This window comes from Cynocephalus volans, chromosome 3, assembly GCF_027409185.1.
Source record: "Cynocephalus volans isolate mCynVol1 chromosome 3, mCynVol1.pri, whole genome shotgun sequence".
NCBI lineage: Eukaryota > Metazoa > Chordata > Mammalia > Dermoptera > Cynocephalidae > Cynocephalus > Cynocephalus volans.
This window is the reverse complement of record NC_084462.1, coordinates 123,372,048-123,395,199: the sequence shown is the minus strand read 5'-3', so window position 1 is coordinate 123,395,199 and position 23,152 is coordinate 123,372,048. Positions and strand designations below refer to the sequence as shown.

The following is a 23,152-nucleotide window of genomic DNA, read 5'->3' as shown; positions in this document are numbered from 1 at the left end:
ACATTTAAGAGACTAATATCGTAGAAAATGTTATCTGACCATAATAACAGAAGAAAATTTAGAAAATTCACAAATGTGTAGAAATTAAACAACACTCTCATAAATAAACAATGGGTAAAAAGAAAAATCACAAGGAAATAAGAGAGTACTTTGAAATAAAAATCAAAGCACAATACATCAAAATTTATGGGATGCAGGAGTCATGCAGTGCTTAGAGGAAAATTTATACTTATAATATTAAAAATAAGAAAATATTAAAAATAAGAAAAATCTCAAATCAATAATGTAAACTTCTACCTTAAGGAAATAGAAAAAGAAGAGCAAACTATACCAAAAGCAGATATAATTAGGAAATAACAAAGATTACAATAGAAATATATGAAATAGGGAATTAAAAAACACTAGAGGAAAAATCAACAAAACCAAAAGTTGACTCTTTAAAAAGATCAACAAAATTTGCAAACCTTTATCTAGATTGACCAAGGAAAAGAGAGAAGACCAAAATTACTAAAATCAGAACTGAAGCATGGGCATTATTACTGAAGCATGGTTTTTTGTGATGGTAAGATTTAGTTTCTTTTTTTTTTTTTTTTTTTTTGTGGCTGGCCAGTACAGGGATCAAACCCTGGACCTTAGCGTTATCAGCACCATGCTCTAATCAACTGAGCTAACTGGCCAGCCCTTTAGTTTCTTTCTCTTTCTCATTTGCATTTTTGTTCTACCAGTGGGTTTTGTTCTTTCTTGTGTATTTGTGGTAGTGACTATCATTCTTCAGATTCCAGATGCAGGAATTCCTTGAGGATTTCTTGTAGACTGGTCATGTGGTAGTGAACTCCTGCAGTTTTTGCTTGTCTGGAAACATTATTTTTCCCTCATTTCCAAAGGACAGCCATGCTGGGTCTATTATTCTCGGATGGCAGTTTTTTTCTTTTAGTGTTTCAAATATGTCATCCCATTGTCTTCTGGCCTGTAGTTTTTGTTGAGAAGTCTGCTTTTAGTCTGACAGGGGCTCCCTTACAGGTGACTTGATGCTTTTCTCTTGCTTCTTTTAAGATTCTCTCTTTGTCTTTGAGCTTTACCAGTTTGACAATAACGTATCTTGGAGAGGGTCTTTTTGAGTTGAATTGGTTTGGGGATCTTTGAGTCTCCTGGATGTGAAGGTCCACGTCTCTCCTTATACCTGGGAAGTTTTCCATTATTAGTTTGCTAAATAGGTTTTCCATGCCTTTTCCTTTCTCCTTCCCCTCTGGAACACCCATGCTTTCAATGTTTGTGTGCTTAAGGTTGTCTGCTAGCTCTCTCAGATTTTCTTTTAAAATTCTTTTTTCCTTTTTTTGGTCCACCTGGGTTATTCCAAAAAGACTATCTTCAAGATCAGAAAATTCTTTCTTCTGCTTGTTCTAGCCTGCTGCTTAAGCTATCAATTGTGTTTTTTATTCCAGTGAGTGAGTTCTATGAGTTCTGATGAGTTCTTTCACATTCCGTGGATTCCATTACATTCTTTTTTAACATATTCATCTCTTTGCAAATTTCCTCCTTCATATCCTGGATTTCTTTTTCTCATTTCATTATGTTTTCTAACTGAATATTCTCCCATCTCAATGAGTTTCCTTAAGATTGTTGCACAGACTTCCTTTTCAGTCATTGCAAGGGTTTCCTGCTCTATAGGGTCTGGTATTTGAGAATTACTGTATTCTTTTGGTCGTGTCATATTTTCTTGGGTATTTGTATTTCTAATATCTCTACGCTAATGTCTGATCATTTGGTAGAGCAGCTGCTTCTTCTATTACTCTGGAGTGGGTTTTGAGGAGAGAGACATCCTCTTTTTCCATTCTCCACTCGTGACTCTCCTTGTGTCACTGCAGTAGAGCATCTGGCAAGCCACATGCACAGTGACTGTGGCTACTGCTGTGGTGATGAGCCACTTTTGCAGCAGCCATGACTGTGGCAGTGGTTGTGGTGGGCCACCTGTGCTGAAGTGGTGTTTTTGGCATGCTCCGTTTCTTGCCTGCTTCTGGGCAGAGTGGATGGCTGTCCTTGGCTCCTGACTAGGATCCTAGGCATGCTCCATTTCTTACTTGCTTCCAGGCATTTGGGGCAGCTGTCTTCCTATAGGGGTATTTGAAATATGGAGTCTCCAGATAGTTATCTCAAGGATCTTCTGTATACCTGCACATTTAGGCATCAGCATACACATACACACATTTTTCACTCCAACATGTAAGGGAACTAAACATATTTATTGATATATTCAATAAATACTTATTGAACAGCTATCATGTGCCTTATATAGTTCTAGGCACTGGAATACAGAAGAGAAGAAAATAAAGTCATTCTCAAATGGAGTAAATATTTAAAAAAATAAAAACAATCATCAGAGGACAATAAGGGCTATGAAGAAAAATATAGCAAGGTAAGAAAGACAGGTATTATTTTAGTTAGGGTAGTCAGAGGAGGATTCTTTGAGGCAACATTTGAACCTAGACTCAAATGAAATGAAGAACTGAACCATGCAAATATATAAAGGAACATCATTCTAGGCAAAGAGAGCAAGTGCAAAAGGCCCTGATGAATAAATGGGTTTGGCATGCTAATGATCCTCAAGAAGACCAGTGTGGCTGGAGGGGAGTGAGGGAAAAAGAAAACGAATAAGCAAAAATTAAAGACATAGCCTGGGGTCAGAACTTAAAGGGTCTCACAGATCAAGATAGAGACTTTGGATTAAATTCTGAGTGGGATACGAAGACATTTGGGGGTTCTGAGCAAGAGACTGACAATATCTACAATTTATATTTTAAGGGTCATCCTGTGCATTGCATAGAATACACAGTGCAGGAAGTTAAGGGTGGAAGAAGGAAGATCACTTATGAGGCTACTTTAATAAACCTGGTCTAAATGAAGATAGCTTGGACCAGAGTAGCAGTATGGGAGGTGGTAAAAAGTAGTCAGATTCCGTCTATAAGAATCCTGACAAGATATGATGATAGAATGAATATAAGATATAGAAGAGAGAAGTCAAGAATGGCTTGGACATCTACCCTGAACAACTACGCAAATGACACTGCCATTTACTAAGACAAGTTACACGTGGGCAGGAGCAATTTGTATAGGGGAGAGGAATAAGTTTTACATATATCAGACATGGAGTTAACGGGTAGCTCAATCAAGCGTGTCCACTCAGATTCCCTGACCTAGCCTACCAGTATTAGAAGGTTTAGGTAATAATTTGCTGACTACTTATTGGAAGTTAAAGAAGATTTTGTGAACTAGCTTGGAAATCCCAACATCATTTACATCATATTCTTCTTTGAAGAAAAAGTATTTCAAGATCAAATAACTTTCTTAAAAATGAATTGATGAAATATAATCCAACCATAAATTGAGAACTTCCAATAATTACAGAAGCTGAATATGCAACATATACCTTTAAAGCTATTTTACTTGCCATCCAATGGAATTAGCAACATCATTTTAATTACCTGTGGAGTTTCATTTCATTTTCTTGATACAGTTCAGTCATTACTTCAAGTTTCTGCTGAAGCTTCTGATTCTCACTTTCCAACTGTGTATTTTCTGACTGTAAAGATGCTTGTTCCATCTGGATATTTTTAATATGCTCTATAGAAAATTTTTAAAAGTCATAATAAAAAGAGTAAATACTCTAAGTTGCACATTAACATTTCAAAAAGATAAAAATTACTAAAAATAATAATTATAAACTAAACTGTAACAACAGAAAATCTGTAAGATATTTTGTCTACCTAAATGCTTTTTAATATTTTAACTTAAAAACTATATAAATTGTTTTAATTTTTTAAAAATTATTTATAGGAGTCCCAAAACCTTCAACATTCTGATTCTAGCATCATTCTGGGAGCTAAAAGCCACTAAAGTTCTCAGGAAGGTATTTGAGATGAGAGTATTGAAGACAGATATTTTAGTTCAACATTCCTTGTAAAACTGCTCCCAATATAAATACAGCTTGTTTTTATCTAGTAAAAACTTGACCTCTCAATAATACTTAAGTTCTACCCAGCCATTCCTTTTAAGCCAAAATTTTTACATATGCTATAGGTCAAGCCAGAAATCTGGATCTTCCAATAACAAATGCTCAAAGTCTTCCTAGCTTAAACCAGATCAAGACTGGGGAGAAAAATATCAACTTTAGCTTTGTTTCAACTGTTAAACCACCTAAAAGAATCATCTATAAAAATGAAAATTAATAATTATAAATAATTATAAATGGTTTACAATTAGTGCACCAATTATTTTTAAAAGCTCATTTCTCTTCCAACATTTAACCTCAACTCTGAACTCCAAGATTAAAGTACTAACTCTGAACTCCTCTAAATTTAAGCTATGGACACAACTTCAACTCTGAACTCCTCTAAGATTAAGGTACCATTGCCCAAAACACATGTATGAATCACCACCACAAGTCTTAATACAAGACAAAACTCATTCTGCCAAAGGAAGGCAGTTTCAAAATCATGTAAACAAGCATGAAAATTTCAGTAATTGTATGTAATGGTATATAATTATTCTAAAATACCCATTAATTAAATGTACACACCAAAAGGACAATTTAAATAAATATGTTAACATTAAATGATTAAATGCATAGGAAATTGTGCATATCTGTCTTTCCACGGATATTTTTAAATCTACATCAGAAAAAAATTTACTGAGTTAGGCTTTAAGCAATTGCCAAGAACAGTCTCTTAACAAAGAAATTAACATTGGGTATTCTCTCTGTTAAAACTGAATCATCCCTACTGCAAACAAAACAAAACTATATATCAACACTTAAATCTTTATTATATTTTTATACTTCTACTCCATTTTGTTTCAAATTTTCTGTATCCTAAAAGAGCACTGTAAATAATTACCAAAAAAGGGAGAAACAGTTTAGAAGAAAACCTTCATGCTAAAACAGAAGACCAATTATAGAAATTTACCTTTCATGACCCATTAAAAAAAAGAAAATTAGATTTGGAAGAAGGGTACAGGCAAACATAGGGTCTCCAAAATATTAGTTTAAGAAAAAAAAAAGATTTGCCAAGAAATTGTATTAAGGAATGGGGTAACTGGTGAACAAATTCCTTGCTACTATGGCACTATCCACACATATTTTCTCACTGAAATTGTTAATATACTAAAACACAGCTTCCTGAAAAGAAAGCTTCATATCTTTTCCTTCTGTGAATCTCCCATGGCCTTTAGTACTATGCTTTACATATAGTAACTTTTTTTAACTTAATACTAATGTTTTTCAAAATCCAAAAATAATCCAACTACCAAAATCATGTGAGTAAGGCTATAATAATTTTTTAAATAACCTTCATCTTCAGTGGTACAACCATTTAAAACAGTGTTTTATTACAAATATGGTTCATTTATTGTAAAAGTTTTTGAAAGTACTGATAAGTGAAAAGAAAATCTGCCCATAAACCCATACTCAAAGAAAATCATTGCTGACATTTGAGTATGTCCTTTCAGTTTTTTTTATGCAGATGCATACTGTAATTTTAAAAACTTTTTCTAAAATGAGGTGTTATTTATACCAATTTTAAAAAATTGCAAACTGACAGAACTTGTTTACTTTTTAAAAATACAAATACTATCAGCAAAATAAATAGAAGTGTTTTCAATAAAATTTTCATTTCTATAGGTTTAACATCACCCCTTTATGTATTAATATATTATGTATGTACATTAAAGGAACAAACCATACTGCAAGTAGTACCACTACTGAAAATAAATTTGGCGATTAACAAAGATTAAAAAATATAAGTTTCAATTTGCTATTTTTTAACATCTAAACCATACCAAACATATAACACTGTAATTCAAAGATAAATGCGGCTTTACACATTTTCAAAAACAATTTCATTATTTTAATTTTACATATAGAGGAAATTGATATATTTTTATCAACAACAACAACAACAAAATCAGGACTGATTTTTCACAAATAGCTAACAAAAAGCAAAAGTAAAAAAAAAATCAATTGGATCATCCTAAAATCGATTCAATTAATGATACCATTCTCTATAAGGATATGTATTTATTTAGAAAAACTGTAAAATTATATAGATTACCCACCTGTAAGCTCTTCCTTTGTTTTATCTGCTTCAGATAATTGAGTGCAAATTTGGTTTCTTTCTCCTTCTAGGGTTTTTAAAGAAGCACTTAACTTTAAGGAATAGAAGAAGTAAAAAAGGAACATAAGTCAATTACACAATAAATAAATAAATAAATAGATAGATAGATAAATAAATAAATAAATAAATAAATAAATAAATAAATAAATAAAACCTCAATATACCATCCCCAACCCTTTTGAAACTATTTTATTATTTTGATGAAATTATCACGTAGAATGCAGAAACCAACAAAGCAGCTTCCATCTTAGAAAGCTAGTGAAGTTATTAATAGGTGTAAACCTTAGAACAGGGACAGAGAAAACAGTGAATGCTTTTCACTGGAAGCTTACAACAGTGGCTACTCTCACTTTATTTATTTTCAACACAAGTTTTGATTAAGGAAGCCTTCAAACTACATTACTAAGACTTCACATAGATCAGCAATGATCTGTATACCACTAGTAGGGTGGAAAAGAGAAGGAATAAACCAGAAGAAAATGAACCTAGTATTTACTTCTCAGAATAACTTATGGGGCAGTAGGGAAAAGAAAATACTGAGACCAGAAGAAAAGGAATGTACCAAGGGAATTATGAGATAAAGCAGAGTAAACATTTTAAACATATTCCTTATCTGAAGAAATGAGTGCAGAACTTGAAAGTGTTCATCTTGATAAATTGTAGAAATTAACTATATGAGTTTTTAAAGTTAACATAAAGTATAAAAGCAATTGATAAGGAAAATTCTGATCACTTCCTAAATACACCTATATGGGAACAATAAAATGGACTTTTAAAATAGTTACTAAGGACATATAGGTTTAATCCGTGTTCTATTTCTTCCTCCATATTCTTTGCATTTATGTAATAATGCAAACCTTAGCAGCATGAATCAGTTTCTTCAAAGCTCCTTTTGGCTGATTATCTATAGTGAAAAACAAAAACATAACAATGATTTTGGAAAACAGTCCAGTACCACGACAAACATCCAAATGATTTTATTAGTCCATTCAATCCCTCTTCTTACTACAATAAAGAATTTGGTATAAGGCAAAACAGTTGGGCCTGCTTCCAGGAAGCTAAACAATAAAAGCATTGGAAGTGCCATATCATTTGGCAAGGTTCTTCAGCACTAACTCCAAGAAAAGAGTTATAACAAGGATTCAGTATTGACCTAAACATAGACCACAGTCTGAACTATTCTTTGATTCTTACAGCATCCAAATATGAGTGGAATTATAACCCAAATTAAAATAACAATAAACAAGCATGAGTTTTCTCTATTAGAAAAAGAATTATTTCTCACATGATAAAGTAGAAGTAAAAAAATACAAACAGAACTTTATATATTTACTTTGGGAATGTAATTTTCTCCCAACATATTAATGCTACTGTAAAAGAAAAATTTTTTAGATAATCACACCTGTTCCTCCGTAATAAATTTATTAATTATACAAGGGATGGGGGAGAGAAAAGAGAAAGGACATAAAAGAGGTACCTCTGGAGGATACTGGGGGAAGGGGACATGAGACCTTTTGTACCATATTTGCAACTCCCTTGAATGTATGAGAATACTTCAAAAACTCTGTGGAAAAATAGAATTCAAAGATAATCCAAATTTTTCCATAAAGTTTTCAAAGTACCCTCATATCATTATTTCAAAATAAAAAGTTGGTATTTTTGAGGGGGGTAATTTTAATTTATCAATATACAATGTAGTTGATTTTCATGTCCCTTTTACCAATTCCTCCTTTTCCCTCTTTTTTTTTTTTTTTTTTTTAAGAGAAAGGAATCAGCTTGAGAACACAGTGAGTGGCTATAGTGAACCTAACTTTTGCCAACTCCAGACTGCAACCAGCAATGGCAATAACAATTTGGGATGGCCAAAGGTTAAAGTACTGTAACCATCTGAATGAACTCTTTGACTACAGCAAAAAAAGTATCCCGAAGTATTCATTTATGTAACAATCATTTTTCAGACCAGTCACCCAGCCATGTGATTAGCTTACAGTACTGGTAAAAAGAGACATACAAATGATTATGATGCAATTTTGAAAACTGCTGTAATGAAGGTATATGTAACATATAAAGAGAAGAGAGGGAAAAGAGGCTGTAAGTCTGTCTGAGGAGTTGGAGAAAGAAAGATTTACTGAAAAGGCGGTATTCAAACTGAAGCTAAACTATAAGGCATGATGAGAGAGGGGCAGAGTGTTGCAGACAGATGGACAGAATGTGCCAAAGTACAAGTGTATAAAGAACATGTACACATGGGAACAAAAAGGAAATAGAAGAGCTAATCACCACTTTAGCAAAAGAGGATAAGTCATGACTTAATACCTAAGTGAGCACCATTTTGTGATTCACTCTTCATTTCCAGTTCCAAGTTATCATCCATTACTTCTTCTCCAAGCACAGCAGCCCAATCTTTCATCTTTAGCAAGCGTTCAGTCAGAGACTTGACATTTAGCAAAAGGGAGGAAAAGAGAGAGAGTAATGCCTCATGCTCATGGCTTTATAACTTCTGAATGCACAGTTGTAGTTTAAAAATCGACCCACATAAATAATATATGAACTCTTATTTTCCACCTGTTAAGATATATAAATAACCTTAACAACTACAGCATTTATTGACTATTAAACTCTATGATTAAAACCCAAACAAGTTATTCCTAAATCAGATACAATACTTAATAATGGACCATTCTTGCTAAATATATCATCTGACTACAACGTAGTAAAATATTTTCTTGTATGACATTTCTCACATATCACAAATAAGAGTGGCCATTAAGATGAGAATAAATTTTGTGTGATATCAAACAAATCTGCAAATGAGACATATGATGTATAAACAGATAACAGATTTTTACTTTATTCAAGTAAACAACTAGCTAAGGAGTTTGAAATAAAGAAAAAGATATTAAAAGAGAATCTAAAAGGAAACATTACAGGTTTTCCAAGAATGCTTTTTAAATTTTCTTGAATAAAGGAAGATTTACTAACACTATAAATAATCAAATGGCCGGACCCATCTAAAAAACCCACCCTGCTCTACAATTTTCATCCTTCAATCTCCTCCCTCTCTTCAAAATTCCAGGCACAAATAATATGGCCTAGAGCTTTGGAACAGAGCTTGAAGTTAGCATCTCATTCTTGTTCTGTGTAGGAAGAATCCCAAGCCCATTAGTAAAGTAAGTTTAGGGTAAAAATGTAACAATATGCCAAATTATTTTTTTTTCCTTGACCAGTAAGGGGATCACAACCCTTGGCTCAGTGTGGTTTGCACCACACTCAGCCAGTGAGCGCACTGGCCATCCCTATATAGGATCCGAACCCGCGGCCTCAGCGCTACAAGCGCCACACTCTCCCAAGTGAGCCATGGGGCCGGCCCACAATATGCCAAATTCTGAATAAAACTCCTAAAGCTGGGATCTTGAAAACATTCTTAGTAGCAACAAAACTAGCATAAAGGCATAGCTTTAAATATGTCAACATCTACTTCACTGTGTGGACTACAGAATATTAGTTTTACATCTCATTACTTGATACTCACACGGGAGTATCTGTGTGAAGCTTGAAAGGGTAAGATTTAAAGACTATGTCAGGAAAAAGAGGTTGGGAGCGGGGACAAGAAGTACAAAAGAGTAAACAAATCCTAACAGTAATATCAATCATTTTATTCCTATGATTAGGGTCAAGTTTCAATTAAATTTATTTTTTTTTAAATATTCATCTTTGTGAAAATACATACACAAGCTAGTCTAAGTATTAAAAACATTCAGTCAAAACATGTAACTTTAACTATCTGTCCAATTTCTCAAACTCTTTCCAACCTCTTCTTACCAACAGAAGCAGATGGTGGCCTAAAGAGAAAAGGTAAAAACTATTCCTCTTTTTTTCTATTTAATAAATACCTAGGCTAAAATTCAGAAGAGAGGAAAAAAGAACACACTGAATGTTGATATATATGCTACAAATCTGTAAGTCTTCAAGCAGTATTTGAAAATCTGGCCAAATACATTATGAAAATAAAAGGTGCTAAAAACAAAAGTTTTCAAATTTTAGAGTTAGTATAAAATTCTAGACAAATCAGTCACTTAAACCAGTAGAGCCACTTACCTTGATGTGATTTTCTTTATCACTCAGAATTTGCTCTGCATGTACTTTGGAGTCTTCAAATGTTATTTTCTGTTTATTAAGTTCATTCACTTGTTCTTTCAATACTTCAGCTTCTTGCAAAAGCTGAAATTGAAATTTAAAAAAAAGCAACTTATCATACTTAAGTGTAGTTGCACTTATTTATATATTTGGGTGCATTGTTAAGAGATATTGAAAAGGCATTGTGCTGCCATGTTAAAGAAAAAAGACATGGTTCCTGTTTTCAAAGAATTTTCAAAATAGAGGTGTGTAAAATAACAGACACAAACATTTTTCAACTGATTTACATAATAAATTTATATCAGCTAAAAGTTTTTCTAACTTATATACACATATCTGTTAGATTTGGTCATTTCTTACCATTCCTTATATCCCATATAATATGCCATACCTCACTTGCATTAAAAAAATTTTTTTTAATCATTGTGCTGTCTTATAGTTAAGATAACTAATCTTTAGGAATACCATTAATCTAGAACAGATCAATTTCTTCATAAACAACATTCTATATAAACACTTTTTTACAGAAAAAAAAAACCTTTCTGAACATGACACAAAAAGTAAAGATCGTGACAAAAGATAGACTTGACTATAGAAAACTTAAAACCTTCACAAATCAAATTATGACACAAAATTTAAAAACAAATAACTAGAAAGGAATTCTTAAATGTAGCAAAGGGTTAATAACCTTAGCATACAAATAGCTCTTAGAAGTCAGTAAGAAAAATAAGCAAAATAAACAAACAAATCAAAAACTGAGCAGACAATTCACTAAAGAAATGGCCCCAATATAGTCAGCCCTCCGTATCCATAGGATCTGCATCTGTGGATTCAACCAAACAGGAATCAAAAATACTTGGAGGGAAAAAATTGTCTCTGTCCTAAATATCTACAGACTTTTTTTTTTTTTTTGCCATTATTCCCTAAACAACACAATATAACAACTATATACATAGCATTTACATTGTATTAGGTATTTTACATAACCCAGAGATGATTTAAAGTAGGATGTGCATAAGTTATATGCAAATACTATGCCATTTTATAAAGAAACTTGGGCATCCTCAGGTTTTGGTATCCAAGGGAGATCCTGGAACCAATCCCCCATGGATAGACACCAAGGGACAACTGTACTCATGTATGAAAGAAAAGTCCATATTTATTTAAAATCCTTAAAACTCTATTCTATCAAACAGTAATTACTGGATTTCTCTGCAAAATTAAGGCTTTATTAGCATATTTCCTACCACACAAAGAACTAATCCTTTTCTATACACACAACAAAACAGATGATACTGACAGGTAAAAACAAATGAGGATTAAAGAAAAAATTTGGATTTGGCGATTAGATGGTCTCCAGTAAGTAACTACTAAGGAGGTTGAGTATACAACATATAGTCTTAAAAGGTTAGGAAAGAAGTGTATAGAACATGGCATCAGAGAATACAGAACAGTTTTTGTTTCAAGACTTTGGTGATTAAAAAGGAGTTAGATGAAAGCAGTTGTAAAGAGTAAGAAAATCTACATGAAATTTTTTCTCAAGGTAGAAAAGGACACTTTTGATTATAACATGGCAAATTTAACACAGTGTTTACCACCTCTGAAATCTACTAAGATAACAGAAAAGAGGTTTTTCTTGTTTTTTTTCTTTGAAGGCATAAACTCACAAGGAAAAAAGAATAGGAGATGAGACAAAAGATAATTGAAGAAGTAGAGAGTGGAAAGAGATGGAAGTGTGGTAAAAGACTCAGCAGACCAGAGAGAGCTGAAATCCAAACCAGAAGATGGGAAAGCAAAAAGCAAGCTGATTTGAAACAACCTAGAAAAGCTCATAATTAAAAGGCACAAGGACTAGGGGTATAAAATGGACTGGAAAAAAAAGAGGACTGGCCAAAAGTCTGTATAAAGAGCCCCCCATATTATCCCAGCACATGTATACACACACATTCTTATTCTGATTCTCTCTCTCATTCATTCTCTGTCTCTGTCTCTCTCTCTTTCTCTCTCTCTCACACACACACACACACACACACACACACACACACACACACAGGTAAAAGTCTAAAGAGTTATTTTTTAGAGAGGTGGAATCTGATACTCTAGGACATCCAGCCCAGGTGAAGGCAGGAGTAAAATACTGAAAATATAAAAGTATTAAGTGAAAGTCGACTTCCTGAACAGTATGATACCAGCATTCCTCACCTCACTGAGCTGCAAGACTACTGGCAAACAGGCTTACACGTCCCAAATGGGAACTGTGGAGGAATCATCCCCGTGAAAATGTTCTTCAGATAACAACAACTGGGAATCTTCCAATTAGAAACACCCTAGCCAGATTATTCTACAGAAAAGCCCACCGGTGACACACATGGAGCTTCTAATTAGATTTAGATAGCTTCACTATTACTAAAATCAACTCAAAATGGATTAAGGATTTAAATATACACCCTGAGACAATAAAACTTCTTAAAGAAAACATAGGGGAAACACTTCAGGAAATAGGACTGGGCACAGACTTCATGAATACGACCCCAAAAGCACGGGCTACCAAAGGAAAAATAAACAAATGGGATTATATCAAACTAAAAAGCTTCTGCACAGCAAAAGAAACAATTAAAAGAGTTAAAAGACAACCAACAGAGTGGGAGAAAATATTTGCAAAATATACATCTGACAAAGGATTAATATCCAGAATATATAAGGAACTCAAACAACTTTACAAGAAGAAAACAAGCAACCCAATTAAAAAATGGGCAAAAGAGCTAAGTAGGCATTTCTCTAAGGAAGCTATACAAATGGCCAACAGACATATGAAAAAATGCTCAACATCACTCAGCATCCGGGAAATGCAAATCAAAACCACATTGAGATACCATCTAACCCCAGTTAGGATGGCTAAAATCCAAAAGACTATGAACGATAAATGCTGGCGAGGCTGCGGAGAAAAAGGAACTCTCATACATTGTTGGTGGGACTGCAAAATGGTGCAGCCTCTATGGAAAATGGTATGGAGGTTCCTTAAACAATTGCACATAGATCTACCATACGACCCAGCCATCCCACTGTTGGGAATATACCCAGAGGAATGGAAATCATCAAGTCGAAGGTATACCTGTTCCCCAATGTTCATCACAGCACTCTTTACAATAGCCAAGAGTTGGAACCAGCCCAAATGCCCATCATCAGATGAGTGGATACGGAAAATGTGGTACTCTACACAATGGGATACTACTCAGCTATAAAAACGAATGAAATACTGCCATTTGCAACAACATGGATGGACCTCGAGAGAATTATATTAAGTGAAACAAGTCAGGCACAGAAAGAGAAATACCACATGTTCTCACTTATTGGAGGGAGCTAAAAATTAATATATAAATTCACACACACATACACACATACAGACACAAACCGGGGGGGGGGGGAAGAAGATATAACAACCACAATTATTTGAAGTTGATACAACAAACAAACAGAAAGGACATGGTTGGGGGGGAGAGGGGGAGGGAGAAGGGAGGGAGGTTTTGGTGATGGGGAGCATTAATCAGCTACAATGTATATCGACAAAATAAAATTTTTAAAAAAATAAATAAATAAATAAATAAATAAATAAAAATAGATAGCTTCACTATTAAATGAGCAGACAGCTATAAATCACCAAACATCTGAAAAAAGAACCTTTTAGATAAGACATAGACCAAAACAGAAAATAAAGGAACTCAAAGGAAATCAGGCAGCTCAGGGAACAGAAAAATACTTTTAAAAAACCCTACAAATGTCCTCGGCAAGATAAGACAATTATATCCATGAAACAAGAAAAAGGCATAATCAAAACAAAAAGAATCACACAAGTGAAAGGTATCAGAAAAAATGAAGTTCCACAGAGACAAAACAAATAGGACATTTTCAAATAATTATATAAATTATCCCCCCCCAAAATGCATGAAATAATTCAACTAAATTTCCCAGAACTACATCAAGAGCAAGAGTCTCCAGACCGAAAGTAACCAATACAGAGTATGAAAACAGACACACACCAAGGCACATTATCAAGAACTGGAAACAATGAACAGATATTAAAAGCTTCCAGGAAAGAAAAGAGCAGATCACAAAAAAGGTTCAATAATCTGAATAGCACTTGACTTCTCAAAAGCAATACTGGAAAGTGACAACAATGAAGCGATAACGTAAAAATTTTGAGAAAAAAAAAATTTCAACCCAGAAGATATCTAACCAAAATATCAAAAAGTATGAGAAAAAAAAACAAAACATTTTCAGGCATGCAAATTCTAAAAAAAAAAATTACATCCTAGACCTCTTTCTCAAGAAGCTAATCAAAAGAACTGGCCACAAAAGAGCAACTCTTAGATACAGGAAAGAGAAGATCCAACATGGAAGAAAGACAAGTGGAATATTCATTAGGAAGGTGAAGTGAAATCTCAGGAAAACAGAAGCATAACAGACCTAGAGAACACGTTCTTATTGGACCAGGAAGATACAAGGCCCCAGGAAGAACTGCTTCAAGAAAAAAATGAAATAAATAAATGAAATACTTTAAACCAAAGCATCTGAATGCATGAATAAGATATTTACAACTCTGGAAGAGAACATACAGATAAATTACAGATAGATACGCAGAAAACAAAATAATTATAAGTCTAGAGAAAATAAAATGTTGGATAAGACCAAATATGTCATCAGAGCACACCAAGTGGCTCAGATATGAGTAATGTTTAGAGAATCAAAATAATGTTATCTCTGGGGCCGATCCCGTGGCGCACTCAGTAGAGTGCGGCACTGGGAGCGCGGCAACGCTCCCGCCACGGGTTCGGATCCTATATAGGAATGACTGGTGCACTCACTGGCTGAGTGCCCGTCACGAAAAAAATAATAATAATAATAATAATGTTATCTCTGAAAAATTTTCCTACAAAAAATTATAATTATACTGGGAAAACAGAAGAGAAGAAATAATATGCGGGTGTGTGGGAGTGTCTATACAAGGTACTTCAAAAAGTTCATGAAAAGATTTGTATTATCTTTTAATCCTGTTTTTCCATGAACTTTCTGAAGTACTCTCATAAATGTGGGGAAGAAAGAGGGAAAAACCTAAATCCTCATTTGATCTGCCACCAGAACTTCCATTTTTAGGGCCCTGAACTGTAACTTCAATAATCTTCCATGGTATTTTTTGCCTTCAGTCTGGCTTTGAGGAGTTGGTGATAAATGCTATTTGCTATCTTAACTAAAATGCTAAATGCCCTGGCTTATTTTCACTCCTGAGGGAAGAGGGTGCGAGAAGTATTCATCTTTGTATTCTGTACAAAAGAGACACCAATGTACGTGTGGGAAATTGTCTTGCTCTCGTGTTCTCTGACACTAGCATGGGTCAGTCATGAGTGTGACCAGAACTTAATTAACTTTTACAAGTTGAAGAATCCCTATAGAATACAAACCTGTTTCTGGCTTTCCTGAAGTTGGGAATTTTCATTCAAAGCAACTTTTATTGCCACCTTCAGACGTTCTTCATTCATTTGAAATATTTTGAAGGTTGTTTTGGCCTAAGCAAAACAAAAAATATCAAGTTTATTACAATTAATTTAACTTAATATAATAGCTCATCTTTACATATACCCCCTAGAACATGGAATTAAACAAAGGCAAAATGATGCCAATATTAATAACAGAGGCAGCATGGTATACAGAAAAGTGGCTGGCCTAGAATCAGGGTCTAGTCCTGGCTCTGCCACTAACTTGCCATGTGACCTTGGACAATGATTTAATCTCTTGTAACCTTCTATGTACTATGCAGCAAATTTTGTTAACTATTTATTCTGTGTCTCCACTACTAAAATTTAAATTCCATGAGGGCTTTTTTGTCTATTAATGTTAAGTGCCAAGTACCTTCAACAGTGTTCAATATATAGCAATAGCTCAATAAATACTTATCCATTGAAAAAATAAACTTTTTCTGAAGTAACTCATGGAAAAAAAACTCATGTCTAAGACTGCCTATTTCTCAAATCCTAATATCTTATTCCTTAATAATAAAAACAACAATAAAATTATATGATTTTCAGAAATATAATTTTAGAAATTAGTCTAACAGACCTACTACACGAATTCGACTTACTTCAGCTACTTGTGATTTGATGCATTTTGATTCATTTTCTAGGGACTGTATCTGTTTCGAAATATCTGCCATCTGTGAAGACAGTATCAGTCAATAAACAAGTATTTACCAAACTCTCAGTTTCCAAGGTGCCACATATACATATTAGATACATTGTTAACCTGGCTGGCCGGTTAGCTCAGTTGGTTAGAGTGCAGTATTATAACACCAAGATCAAGGGTTCAGATCTCCACAATGGCCAGCCGCCAAAAAAAAAAAAAAAAAAGCTAGATATATTGTTAACTTAACATTTTTGCTCCATAAGTGAGGGCTCAAATTAAAAACCTTCTCAGTTCATTTAGCTAGATGATTAAAGGAACTTTATATGAAAGTTACATAACAATAGTATCTCAACTTAAATATTATTTAAGCTCAACATAAGTCCACCAATATCATATTTTACTAAAGATATGATGCTCATACATCAAGATTTTCCTTAAGCCAGATTTTAAAATAGAAAGACTAAGTTATAATGTTCTTAACATACCTTTTAATAAAAAATATCCACTATGTATGTGAATATTCAACTCAAATTTATTTCTATACACCACTTCCATAGTGCATATAGAAAATTTCTGTAAGAATATGCAAGAAGCTTAACATTTAACATGATAACATCTAAGAAGTGAAAAGAGTGTATATGGAAAATTTTGCTCTCCTGCATTCTTTGCATTTTTTACAATGCATGTAATACTTTAACCAATATATTAATTTTTGAAAAAGAAAGTTACTGAGTATATTTTCCTCAAATATAAAAACCTACCAATTCATCTTGTTCAGAGTGTTTAGATTTCTGTTCTTTTAATTCTTTTTCTAGAAATAGTATTTCATCCTCAAGTTTAGATTTGGACTTGTTCAGCTTTTCATAGGTTGCCTAAAAGAGAAAGCCAACTTTATAAAACAGATATGGGAATTTTTGATTACAGGAAATCAGATCAGTATAATCAAACATATATACTAAAAGTTAAATAAATTTAGCTTATATATTTGTTCATTTTTATAACATTAAAATAACAACAACTCTAGGGATAAGCAAACTTCTTCTGTAAATTGCTAGAGAATAAATAATTTAGGTTTATAGGCCATGCAAACAACTATGTCACTGTAGTGAGGAACAAAGACAATACCTAAACAAATGGGTATGTCTGGGTTCCAATAAAGTTTTATTTAAAAACAGATGAATAGCTCACTAAGCATAATTTGCCAACCTCTGCTCTTAAAGCATTAAAAATTAAAAAATGAGAAATAAATCCAGTTTAATATAAATAAAGACATGATAACATAAAAAAATTAATTCAAAAACCAAAATAAATAAGATAAAATTAAGATTGCTTCATGGTAATATTCCACATTAAATTAAGACATATTTTCTATGACCTTTTTAATTTAAAATTATTAAGTTACTGGATTACTTAAATATAATTTTAAATACTTTACTAAACATACCTCTGATATTTGTGATCCTTCAACAAACTTTAAAAAAAAAACCCAAAAAACCAGAAGATTCTAAGAATTTAATGCAGAACTTGTTTATATATATTTTCCCAAATTTATCTATTTCGTTATAGGAATTCTCTGACTTGAATGAAAATTACTCTATTGGTTTGATTTTATTTACACATTCAACCATGAAAATTTTTTTAAAAGCATCACATTATAGTTTATAATCAATTATGATTACTATTCCTAAAAAGAAATACCATGTTAAAAAAATTTCTAAAATCAGAGAAAAATTTCCAAAATGTTCAATTCAGCGAAAAATTCAGCTAATTTTACCACTAGATTATCTAAATTCATTGTCTTCAGAATAAATTGGTATATTTTATTTTACACCAATATGACAGCACTTCAAAAAGTTCATGGGAAAATGGAATTGAAAGACAACAAGAATCTTTCCATGAACTTTTTGAAGACTCCTCGTGCTACCAAGCTTGAGTAAATGTCTTTGCAACCCAGTTTTTGCTCGTTAACTTGCCAAATGCCTTCTGAAATTATTTTTATTTATCAACATAATAAATTACTACCGAGATAGTAGTTAAAACAAATAAAATCTAACAATTTCAACAAGTTCTTGAGGCTATTAATAGGTAACAAATGAAGAAAGAAAAGATTAAGAAATTCATTTTATTTGAAATCCAGTTTATAACTTCCTTGGATTCTGCTAGGAAAATTCTGAATCATGACTCATTAGACTTTCTGATGATTACAGACATCAGTGATGGAAAACTGCCAAGCTGGACTGACCATGTACACCAAAGGCACAAGGTCTACTGTTTTATACTTCAATGCTAGCAGAAGCAGGCTTCCCCTCCTGTCCTTTGTCACTACTCTGCTTTTTATACCACTTCCATTTCTGAAGAGTAGTAAGGCACTCCTATCACTCTAATCTGTCTTAGTTTAGCTAAATTAGAAATTTCCATACTTTCTTTCCTTACAATTATCCAACTTACATCTAGCACAGTAAAGACAACTGAGTATTTCTCTTCCAAACTCCTCATTCAGTGACATTATGTTGTTAGCTTAAAACTGGCCACGGTGGCAGTATTTCTACCCCAGAACTCAGCAAATGCTACAAATAAAGTTTTCTGCTTTTTAGAGAGCTAGTTGTTAAACATTTACCAGCACACCACTACTTCTAATATAAACTTTGGTCTAACCTTTGGCTAGCTCCTACTATCCTGGAGATGATGTAACAATTTACATACTTTATTATTGCCAATCATTCCTAAATTTATGAAAATAAACCCTCTTTTTCCTTCTTGGGGCAAACTGAGTCAAAAAAGGAATGGTTACCATAATGCATTTCCCAGGAATGAAGAATAAAGAGCTCCACATACAGTTCTTCTATATAGCTCTAGATTCCAACGAACTGAATGTCTCACTCAAAACAAGTTAGCAACAGCAGCTCAAATTTTTAAAATATTTTGTGCTACCTACTAATGTTCTATTTCCTATATTTAACTTTTTTATTTAAGTTTTAACATACAGAGATGCTCTTTCACATTTCTTTAAAGTATTTAGTTTCAAGAAGATATATTACTTTTAAAGTTTATGTTATTTAGTAAGAATCTTTTCTCTGATTTTTGAAATTAAACCATTTGATTTTTACCTCCAAACTTTGTGCCTCTGTTGACTCTTTCTCAAAGCTGGCATCCTTCAAAGCTGACTCTAAGCCTTCATACTGAAACAAAACAACACAGTAAGTAAAAACTCTACAAATTAGTTCAAATTTTATCTGGACATATGCCTAGAAAGCAGACAGAATACATTTCTACATGTACATTAAATTTATTTGGATTTACTTAGCTTTAAGTTCTTCAAATCTGACCATCATAACAAACAAAGCCAGAGCAGCTAACACATCACAACTCACCAGCTGGGGCAACAAATGGCAGAGCCTCACCATTAAGACTAAGAAAGTTGTCCAATAGCTGCTTCTCAGAGAATACAGGATTATAACTCATATTAGCATTCTTTACTTAAAAGAAGGTGAAAATTCTAATGGCAAGGTTATACTAAAGGTTATCCAAAGGTTTACTCATAAAGTATATTCTTATGTAAGTTGTCTATTATCCCCTCTGACAAGTAAATCTCCTCTTTAAGCCTGTTTATTAAAAAGAAATTTATAGTAACTGGTCATCAGAAATTTTCACTTTTAATTCATATATTTCAACAAATAAAGCATGTAGAGAATATAAAATCTTTAAAAGATACAGAACAATCATCAACAAATGAAAAATAAGGACAGTAAAATATACAATGCTATAAGATTAAGCAAAATGCACTTACTTCAATGCTTAAAAAGAAGTGATTAAATTGAAGACTAGGTTGTTTTGGATCAACCTGCTAAGAACAAAAAGCGCTAGACAAAAATACCAAAAACAGGGGGCCGGCCCCGTGGCTCACTCAGGAGAATGCGGTGCTGGCAGCGCCAAAGCCGCGGGTTCGCATCCCAGAAAAAAAAATAATAATAATACCAAAAACAGGATCTGTCTAAAGGCCTCAGAGAGCTATCAAAACAGTAAGAATTTGTTACAGCAGAAGGAATTCCCAGGAAGACAAGTCTAGCATTTCTTTTACCCTGAAAGTAGAGGCTGATAGGCTGAGAAACTGAACACAGATTTCAGAAGAATCAGAAGCTGAGAAGACAAAATGTCGAGTTCAGAACCTGCCAAATAAGAGGAGTAAGGTAGGTCAGGCTTTAGGATGGGACCCTGCGCTTGGCTGAATAATGACCTTTCTAAAGATGCTTATGTCCTACTCCCCAGAATTTCTAGGTGTGATTAAGTTAAGGATCTTGAGAAAAGGAACGTATCCAGAATTATTCTGGTGGGCCCAATATAATCTCAAGGGTCCTTACAAGAGAGAGGCAAGAGGACCAAAGTCAGGAGAGAAGATGATGTGAAGACAGAAGCAGAGATTGGAATGATGCTACTATAACCCAAGAAATTCTGGCAGCCTCTAGAAGCTGGAAGAGGCAAGGAACAGATTCTTTCATGAAGCCTGCATAAGAAAACTGACTTGCTGATATTTTAATTTTAGCCTGTAAAATTAGACTTCAGGCCTCCAGAATTCTAAAAAAAATTAGTTTGTGTATTATAGCACTAAGTTTGTGGTAATTTGTTACAGCAGAAATAGAAAACTAATACCAATCAAAACTGGCTACCTGAAAACAAAGTCTAAATCAGAAAGACTGCAATATTGTGAAAATATATATTTTGTCTTCATCCATCTCCTGGCACACAACTCCTAAAACCCATAGAATCTCCAAAGTGCTGTCTTATTGTATGCTTATGAGTTGATCATTGGCTAGCAGCCCCTAGGTAACTTCAGGATGGGATCTGGTCACAGAAAAGACCAAGGCATTCCCACCCCAGCAACTTCCAGAGAGGGGAGAGGAAGTAAAGGTTAAGTTGCTCACCAATGGTCAGTTATTTAATCAATCACACCTATGTAATGAAACACCCATAAAAACTCAGAGTGATAGGATTTGGAGAGCTTCCAGATGGCTGAACACACGGGGGTAGAGGTTCCTGGAGGGTGGCATGCTCAGGGACAGCAAGGAAGCTCCGTGCCCCTCCCCCCTTACTGCACCTTATGCATCTCCATCTGTATCCTTTATACTATCCTTTATAATAAACCGGTAAACTAAGTATAAGTGTTTCCCTCAGTTCTATGAGCCATTCTAGCAAACTAATCAAACCCAAGGAGGGGGTTGTGGGAACCCCGATTTATAACTGGTCAGTCAGAAGTTCCAAAGGCCTGGGCTTGAAACTGACATCTGAAGTGGGACAGCCTTGGGGACTGAACCCTCAACCTGTGGGCTCTGATACTATCTCTAGGTAGATAGTGTTGAAATTGAATTGAATTAGAGGATATCCAGCTAGTGTCCTATGGAGAATTGCTGGCTTGATTGCTGGTTGCGTGAAATCTCTACACATTTGGTCACAGAAGCCTGTCTTTTGTGTTGATGATTGTGTCGTAAGAGCAGGGGAAAAAACACCTCATTCCTAAACACAGACTAATCCTTTGAACTGAGACCCAGCTTCCAAACATCTCAATCTGTTATTAAAGTAATTTAAGACTTCTAATGTCCCTAGCCTAGTTGCCTATGAGAAGCAACAGTAAATCTTCACTGGAGAAACACAACATTGCCCACAGCTTCAAAATTAGCTCTGCAATTTTTATTATCCTATCACTGATACTCAGTATAAAGTAACCTGGCATTCAGGAAGAAAACACTTGTCTGAGAACCAAAAGAAAAAAATGAGCAATAGAAATAAACTCCTGGAGGGCTGGCCAGTTAGCTCAGTTGGTTAGAGCATGGTGTCATAACACCAAGGTCAAGGGTTCAGATCCCTGTAATGGCCAACTGCCAAAAAAAAAAAACAAGAAAGAAAGAAACTACTGGATTATGTACATAATGGAGTTGTCAGTTGGACATTATACTAAGGGAGCTTAATATGTAAAAGGTACTAAAAAATAACATTGACCCAGAGAAAAAGAACTACAAAAAGAGCTGCACTGAAAGAGTAGAACTGAAAAAGGCAATAAATAAATATCTCAATGGATGATTTAAAAGAGGATCAGATATAGATGAAGACAAATGGAAGATAAATCAGAAAAAAGAACCACACTCAAATGTGGACCAAAAAAATGGAAAACCCAGAAAAGAACATAAGAAACATATGGCAAAACAAAAAGTTAAAAATACACATATTTAGAGTTCCACAAGAAAAAAGGGGCAAAAACAATAACTGAAAAGGCAATGATCAAGAGTGTTCCAAAATGAATGAAAGCCATTAAGAAATAGATTCTAGAAGCATCATGGACCCCAAGAAAAATAAATAGAAGAAACCACATCTAGACAAACAATAGCAATACTGCTGAAAACTAAAGACAGAGGAAATCATAAAAGTAGCCAGGAAGTTTCTTATAAACTTAAGCTATATCTGCCCTAATAACCCACCAATCCCAATTCTAGGAGATATTTACTGAAGAGAAATGAAAACACATACCCACACACAAAAAAATCTTGTACAAGAATGTTCACAGAAACTTTATTCATCATAGCACAGAACTAGAAACTAAAACACGCCAAGATGTGAATGGATAAACAAATTTTGGTATATTGATACAATGTACATTTACTTAGAAAAAAAAAAGAACTATGAATATA

General features: G+C 33.7%; 1 protein-coding gene across 1 annotated transcript in view; it reads right to left on the bottom strand.

Annotated features, from left to right (window-relative positions):
• MIA2 (MIA SH3 domain ER export factor 2) overlaps nt 1-23,152 on the bottom strand; it is a 93,407-nt gene that overhangs the window by 35,743 nt on the left and 34,512 nt on the right. The window contains 9 exon segments of the mRNA XM_063088739.1: nt 3,480-3,618; nt 6,106-6,196; nt 7,022-7,068; nt 8,481-8,598; nt 10,263-10,385; nt 15,758-15,862; nt 16,435-16,506; nt 17,237-17,347; nt 19,583-19,654. Of these exon segments, the coding sequence (XP_062944809.1) occupies nt 3,480-3,618; nt 6,106-6,196; nt 7,022-7,068; nt 8,481-8,598; nt 10,263-10,385; nt 15,758-15,862; nt 16,435-16,506; nt 17,237-17,347; nt 19,583-19,654 (878 nt within the window).